The following is an 8,089-nucleotide window of genomic DNA, read 5'->3' as shown; positions in this document are numbered from 1 at the left end:
TGTTCTACTTGCAATTTGTTCGACATGAATTCCACACGTGTGTGTGTGTGTGTTCCATGTAGTTTGATAAATAGTTCAATTACAATGCTCTCAATAAAGACAAAGGTAATTGCAATAAAAAAAAAACTATTACTATAATAGTAATGATAGTTTTATGAAGAAAATATTGATGACAATACTAATATGGTGATAGGGACAACATTGATAATATTGATGACAATTATGATAAAAAATAATGATAGTAATGATGATAAAACAACAACAGCAACAATGATAGTAATAGTAATAATAATGATAATAATGGTAGCATTAAAACAAATAATGAAGATAATACTGATAAAATAATGAACAATAATAATAAAAGTAAAGACAATAATAATACTAATAATAATAATAACACTAAAAGAAAACATCACGATTGCATAATGCCCGACCTGCTCACTGGGAAGGGATGTAGAGGACCTCCTTCCTGTGCCGAATGAGCGAGGATCGATAGGTCTCCCCGCGCAAGGATGCTCTGTGCCTCGGATGCTGGCGGATGAAGGACGGCTGCTGGCCTATCTCGGCGAGGCTCGTAGGATGCCGGTCCTTCGCTCTGTTCGGAGGGAGGGGGAGAGAGGATGTAGGTCGACGGGCTTTTACGGGTGGGGAAATCTTGTTTGGTTATATATATACATACATAAACACACATACACACGCACACAAATATATATATTTATATATATATATATATATATATATATATATATATATATATATATATGTATATATATGACCAATATGTATATATACATATATATATATATATATATAAAACCAATGGTATGAAAACAAACTCAAGAAATCAAATCAAAACAAAGAAAACACAGCAAAGAGCGCAGAACGACACAAGCAAAGCGCGACTCCCGCCCGGCACTCACTCGCGGGCGACGCAGGGGAAGTCGCAGAAGGACTGATCGCTGCCGAAGTTCTCCCCGTCACTCAGCGTCTGCGGGAGGTCCCTGTGCAGCGTCTCCGGCAGGAATAAGGCCACGATGCCCCCGAGGACAGAAGCCACGCCCAGGACCACGAGGGGGAACAGGGGGAACTGCTTACCCTGGGGTGAAGGGGGAGGGGGGGGGGCTGAGTATCACCATTGGGATCTTCGCATTTAGAGCTATTGTTATTATTCGTATTATTATTATTATTATTATTATTATTATTATGATGATGATGATGATGATGGTGATAATTATTATCATCATCATCATCATTATGAGTAGTAGTATTAATATTATCATTATCATCACTATCGTTATCATTATCATTATTACCATCATTATCATCGTCATTAGTAGCAATGTTAATATCATTATTATTGTCTTTATTATCATCATTATTAGTAATAGTAGTAGTAATAGTAGAACTTTATCATTACTATCATTATCATCATCATTATCCATTATTACCATTACTATCATTATTGTTATTATTACTATTATCATTATTGCTGATATTAGTATTAGTATTACTAGCAACAGTAATATAATCATTATTATTATCATCATAATCATTCTTATGACTATTAATATTACTATTGTTATCATGATGATGATCATGATTATTAATATCATCATTACCATTATTACTGTCATTATTACTTTTTCATTATCCTTATATTTTTTATTAATATTATAATTATTGTTATCGTTATCATCATCATCATCATCATCATCATCCTTAGCATTATCATCATCATTATCACAATATCAGTCGCTACAGTTATTGTCACATTCATTCTCATCACGTGACCCTTGCAATAATCATAAAACACTAATTATAACAACAACAACGACAACACCAACACAAATCATGACCATCACCCTTACTAACATTAATCAAAGTCACAGATCATCAATCTCACTAAACCACTATCACTATCATCACCATTACCCTTTATCTCCCAATCTCCCCCCATGACTGCTATTACCGTCATAACCACATGACGTCTGCCACCCCCCGGTTCCTTACCAGCTCCACTATGCTGGGCGAGAGGAGGGCTGCACCATAGCCCATGATGTGCACCGCAGCCACTCCCTGGGCGCGCACCACAGTTGGCAACAGTTCGGCAGCATACTGGAGTCCTATGTTGTAGGATATATTGACGCAGAATCGCCCCAGGACGGCTAGGATCGCGATGCCTAAGGGGTTGTCTGGGGGGGAGGGAGGTTGAAATTTGGTTGAAATTTGGGTTGGATTTGGGTTAGATTTTGGTTGATATTGGGCCGAAATTTGGTTGAATTTAGGTTGGGTTTTGGTTGAAATTGGGCTGAAATTTGGTTGTATTTGGGTTGGATTTTGGTTGAAATTGGGGTGAAATTTGGTTGAATTTGGGTTGGATTTTGATTGAAATTGGGGTGAAATTTGGTTGAATTTAGGTTGGATCTTGGTTGAATTTAGGTTGGATCTTGGTTGAAATTGGGGTGAAATTTGGTTGAATTTAGTTTGGATTTTGGTTGAAGTTTGGCTGAATTTAGGTTGGAATTTGGCTGAAATTGCCTTGAATTTAGGTTGGGTTGAAATTGTTCTGATATTTGACTGAATTTAGGTTAGATTTTGGTTGAAATCAGGCTGAAATTGGATTGAATTCAGGTTGGAATTTTGGTTGAAATTGGGCTGAAACTTGGTAGAAATTGGGTTGGATTTTGGTTTAAATTGGACTGAATTTGGGATGAGTGTGGGTTGAGAAGGATTCGGATAGAAGTGGGTTAGTTTTTTAGGCTGAACTTAGGTTGAAATCGGGTTCGGTTCATGTTGGGTCCGGGTTGAATTCGTTTTGGGTTGAATTGACCTTCGGGTTTGTTGATTTGGTTAAATTTTGGGTTAGGTTTAGGGTGAATTTGGGCCGGATTGGTGGGCTGAACTTAGCTTGGGCTTCACTGAGTTCGGGTTCAATTTGGGTTGAGTTGGGTTGCCTTCACGCTGGCTTAAGTTTGCTTTTTGGATTGCAATAAAAGTGATTAGGGTTGAATATGGACTGGGTTTGGCTTGGGCTGAGCTCGATTTGCATTAGATTTTGGGTTGAGTCGCGTCAGGGTCGTCTTTTTTGGGTTGAATTAGGTTGGACTGTGCTTGGGTTGAGTCCAGGTTGGTACTGACTTGCGTTTGGTTGAGCTGAGGTTGGCCCGAGTTGAATCTGGGTTTGGACTCGGTTGAACTCGGTTGAATTTTGAAGTCTGGGTTGAATTTAGGGTTGGTTTATGGTTGTGGGATCCGGTTGAATCAGCATTGCCAGCTAATGCTAAAAACCTAGTTATTTCGTTTAATTTTACAATGCACGCGCAATCGTATAGAATACAGGGGGTGTCTGTGCAAGTGTTTGTGCGTGAGTGAGTAAGTAATGAATGAAGGACCGAATGAATGAATGAGTGAGTGTGAGTGATTGAGGAAGTTAGTGAGTGAGTAATTGAGTGAGTTGGGAAGTATCTGAGTGAATGAATGGATAAGTCAGTGAATTGGTAAAACAGTAAATAAATGGGTGAGTGTGTGAGTGAGTGACTGAGTGCATTCGCCTTGAGTCTGAGGACCCAACTCACCCGCCACGATCAGAGTGAGGACGCTGAGGATCCCCGAGAGTCCCAGCGTCCCGAAGGCCATCCAGCGTCTTCCCCAGCGATCCAACGTCAGGACCAGGAAGGTATCTGCAGGTAGTTCCGTCGCCGAAGTCACGGAGAAGGAAACGAACACGTCCAGGGGAAGGTTCGAGACGTTTCTTAAGTGTCCGTCGTAGGCCAGGCTCACCAGCATCCTTCGGGAAAGGAACACGAGGGTGAGGCAGGGACGGTAGGAAGCCGGTAAGGGAGGAAAGGGTGAGGCAGGGACGGTAGGAAGCCGGTAAGGGAGGAAAGGGTGAGGCAGGGACGGTAGGAAGCCGGTAAGGGAGGAAAGGGTGAGGCAGGGACGGTAGGAAGCCGGTAAGAGTGAAGGGTGATGGGTAGAACACCAGTAAGGGGGAGAAGTACAGTGTAGGATACCGGAAAGGACGAAGATCAGAATATCGTTAAAGGTGAAAGAGAGGATACCGGTAAGGGACAAGGGTCGTGGGTAAGATACCGGTAAGGGTGAAAAGATAAAAAAAGATACCGGCAAGGGTCAAGGGTCATGGATAAGATACCGGGAGGAAGTGAGAAGGAGTGAGAGGGAGGGAGGAAGTGAGAGAAGAAGGGAGGAGGAAAGAGAGAGGGAGGGGGAGAGAGTGAGAAGGAGGGAGAATATAAAGAAAGAGAAGAAGTCGAGGGAGGGAGAGAAAGGGTGGAGGAGAGAGTATTTTAAAGAGAAGATGGAATGGAAACTGAGAGGGTGAAGGGTTGGATCCACAAGGGTGAGAAAGGTAAGACTCACAGATTTAAAAATAAATAAATAAATAAATAAAATGGGATAGGACGAGCATGCCGAGTCGTAATTACGTTTATTGTTAGTGGAGAAGAAAAAAATATATATATTAACATATAAAGTACACTAACCACATGATTTCCTTGGAGAATCAATGTATTTATCACAAAAATAGAAAACCAGAGAGGAAATGGATTTAAAAGCCTCTCATGGGATCAGCCTTGAAATCCATCACACGCAGGGATCAACAGACAGACATACCACAATAAGCAGATAGCTATGGTCGTCCTCCGCAGTCTGGGCGTTCGGAAGAGGTCAATCACAGAGGCTGCTTTCTCCTGCTCGTCATCCCCGCCGTCGCTCTCTGCCTCCTGCTCGGCGCTTTTCTGCCGACGGGAGGGAGCGATGAGGAAGGGAGGGAGAGAGGGAAACGAGGGAGGGAGAGAGGGGGAGAGGGAAGGAGGGAGGGAGGGAGGGAGAGAGGGAGACATGGAGGGAGGGAGCGAGAGAGGGAGGGAAGTAGGGAGAGAGGGAGACAGAAGGAGGGAGGGAGGGAGGGAGAGAGAGAGAGAGAGAGAGAGAGAGAGAGAGAGAGAGAGAGAGAGAGAGAGAGAGAGAGAGAGAGAGAGAGAGAGAGAGAGAGAGAGAGAGAGAGAGAGAGAGAGAGAGAGAGAGAGAGAGAGAGAGAGAGAGAAAGAGAGAGAGAGAAAGAGAAAGAGAGAGAGAGAGAGAGAGAGAGAGAGAGAGAGAGAGAGAGAGAGAGAGAGAGAGAGAGAGAGAGAGAGAGAGAGGCAGAGTGGCAGAGAGACGGAGAGACCGAGAGACAGAAACAGAGACAGAGAGAATGAGGGAGGTGGGGATTACCAATAAAGACTAGCAGCGAGAGAAAGAGCCATAAATGACCCAACCTCAGGGTCGTACCTGAAGGTCGTCGAGCACCTGGTCGGGGATCGTGCGGCCGTTGACGCGAGCGATCTTCTGCAGGATCTCGACCGTCTCCTCCACACGACCTGCGCGGACGGCAAGGAGGAACAACAATAAAAAAAAGGTATTTGAAAAAATATATATATATATGTACATGCATACAGTGTGTGTGTGTGTGTGTGTGTGTGTGTGTGTGTGTGTGTGTGTGTGTGTGTATGAATCTGTGTGTGTCTGTGTGCTTTACTTAAACATAACTGTATACTCAAGTAACAATACACAGGAAAAAAAGGACCTTTCAGTGACAACCGATATGCTATAACCATAAATAAATATCGAAATGTACGTCGGCAGGGAAGGGCAGCCCACCTTGCGAGAGGAGCCAGCGGGCACTCTCGGGCAGGATCCAGTGCGCCACGCAGGACACCATCATGGGCACGGCGGACAGGGCGCACAGCAGACGCCAGTTGGCCACCCACTTGGCCAGCCACGGCAGCGCCACCGTCCCCGCCGTGTAGAAGAGGGCGATCGACAGGTTGGCCACGAGCGTGCGGCGCCCAGGACCCACGTACTCGAGGACTGTCGAGGCGGAGGGCGGGCGGGGGAGGGGGGGGGGCAGAGGAGGGGGAGGCAGATGCAGAGGCAGAGAGGGCATAGGAATCGGAGGGAGGCACAGGGAGGGAGGGAGGGGAGGAGGGAGGGAGGGAGAGAGAGAGAAAGATAGAGAGAGATAGAGAGAGAGAGAAAAAAAAAGAGAGGGAGGGAGGGGAGAAAAGAGAAATTCCGATTATTAAGATTTTTGGTGAGTACGCTGCGACTAACTCACGGAGACGAATAGGCGAGTTATCCCGAGTATCATCATGCCAATGTCTCGTTTTTGGGAGACCTTGCCTACAACCTTTTCTTCCCTAATTATCAACCATATCACAAAATTCTTCCCCCATAATTCTCTCACCAGCTGTCTCTCCACCACACGTCTCCTCCTCCTCCCCCTTCCCCCCTTCCCCCCTCATCCCCCCGCTCATCTACTCACCCAGGACGTACATCATCACAAAGATCGTGTCGAACGAGAGGCCGGCGATGAACCTGTAAACCAGGTACTCGGCGAGGGAGTTCGCGGTCGCCGTCAGGAGGAAGGACGCGGCGCCGAGGAAGTTCGTGACGACCAAGACGGGGACGCGGCCATACCTGGGATGGGGGGGGGGGGGGGGAGGGAGGGGGAAGAGGAAGGGCGAGGGAGGGAGATGGGGGAGGGACGGATAGGGAGGGCGAGGGAGGGAGAGGAGGGGGGAGGGCGAGGGAGAAGGGATGGTGGAAGGAGGGAGAAGGAGGGAGGGAGAGGAAGGGACGAGCAGAGAGTGAGAAGGAGGGAGAAGAGGCGAGTGAGAAAATGAGGAAAAGTGAAGGATGGAGAGGGAGGGAGTAGGAGAGGGTGAGAGGGAGAGAGAGAAAATGAGTAAGAGAATAAAGGAAAAAGAAGAAGGCGAGGGAGGGAGAGAAAGGGCGAATTAGAGAGTAGAATGGAAAGTGAGAGGGAAAGAAGAAGGGAGCGAGGAAGGGAGATAGAGAAAGAGAGGACAAGAGAGTGAGAAGGAGAGGAAGGGACGCAGGGAGAAGGAGAGATGAAGGAGAGGGGAAAAGAAAAAGGAAAAACAACCACAATGAATTATTCACCCTTTAAATCAAAGTTAACTCATAATTAATCAAGAGAATTTTACATTAAACAAAAATAAACACATTGATTATATCTAAAACATAAACAATAATAACGATGCAAATATATATAAACAGCAACAATTAAAATACAAAATAATAAATAAATAACCCATTAAACAGATAACCACATCAGTAAAAAAAAACCCCAACTAACTTACTTGTCGGCCGCCCATCCCGTCCCAACGCCGCCCACGATAGCGCCCACGAAGAACACAGTCTGTGATATACTCGCATACCACTCACGCCCGCACACCCACGAGAGCTGCGAAGAAGAAACAGTACATTTTACACACACGCACTTGTATGTGGCTTTGTGAGTCTCTCTCTCTCTCTCTATCTATCTATCTCTATGTATATATATATGTGTGTGTGTGTGTGTGTGTGTGTGTGTGTGTGTGTGTGTGTGTTTGTGTCTGTAAGTGTATGTATATATATATATATATATATATATATATATATATATATATATATATATATATATATATATATATATACACACATACATATATGTATGTACGTATATACATGTACGTATGCGCGTGTGTGCATTCTCCTCCTCCATTCTCTCCCTCCCTGGCCCCCACCAAACCCAGTCTCCGCACGAGCCAGTACTTTTAGCAATACGTTCGAGACGAGGAAGTGAAAGTCATACGCAGCATATCGCCAAACTAAGGTCAAGGCGAGGGAGAGCGTCGTGACTGAAGGGCGAGTCAGGGATGATTGGAAAAAAAAAATATTGCGGGGAAATAGTTGCTACTTTAGTCACGTCTGTGGTCGCGTCTTCACTGAGCCTGGACTGATTGATATTAAACGATACTAGGCAAATGGCTGTGTAATTTAACTTGAAGTGCATTATTCTTTCCCTGATCAACTGGATCTAAGCTGAATGCTAGTCTAAAACAACTTAGGCTCGTGGAATCTTGCCTAGCCTAATGTAATTTAGCCTAGCCAGCTTTAACGTGTATTTGTCCCAACCAATCATAGTCCAACTTAGCCTAACCTAACATGAGGCATCACCTATTTTGGTCCATAATTGATTGACCCAACTTATTCTAGTCTAGTCTACTTCTAATTAACATAA

General features: G+C 44.7%; 1 protein-coding gene across 1 annotated transcript in view; it reads right to left on the bottom strand.

Moving 5' to 3' along the window:
* Nucleotides 1-281: 281 nt before the first annotated feature.
* Nucleotides 282-8,089, bottom strand: part of LOC125043542 (organic cation transporter protein-like) — a 9,879-nt gene continuing 2,071 nt past the window's right edge. The window contains exons 3-11 of the mRNA XM_047639710.1: nt 7,167-7,270; nt 6,326-6,480; nt 5,662-5,871; nt 5,293-5,381; nt 4,633-4,757; nt 3,576-3,787; nt 2,011-2,192; nt 921-1,096; nt 282-595 (exon numbers count right to left, since the gene is read on the bottom strand). Coding sequence (XP_047495666.1) covers nt 439-595; nt 921-1,096; nt 2,011-2,192; nt 3,576-3,787; nt 4,633-4,757; nt 5,293-5,381; nt 5,662-5,871; nt 6,326-6,480; nt 7,167-7,270 — 1,410 coding nt within the window. The 3' untranslated portion in view covers nt 282-438. The remainder of the gene's footprint in view (nt 596-920; nt 1,097-2,010; nt 2,193-3,575; nt 3,788-4,632; nt 4,758-5,292; nt 5,382-5,661; nt 5,872-6,325; nt 6,481-7,166; nt 7,271-8,089) is intronic.

Source organism: Penaeus chinensis, chromosome 34 (genome assembly GCF_019202785.1).
Source record: "Penaeus chinensis breed Huanghai No. 1 chromosome 34, ASM1920278v2, whole genome shotgun sequence".
Lineage (NCBI taxonomy): Eukaryota > Metazoa > Arthropoda > Malacostraca > Decapoda > Penaeidae > Penaeus > Penaeus chinensis.
The sequence above is the reverse complement of the archived record's forward strand: the minus strand, read 5'-3'. Positions and strand labels throughout refer to the sequence as shown.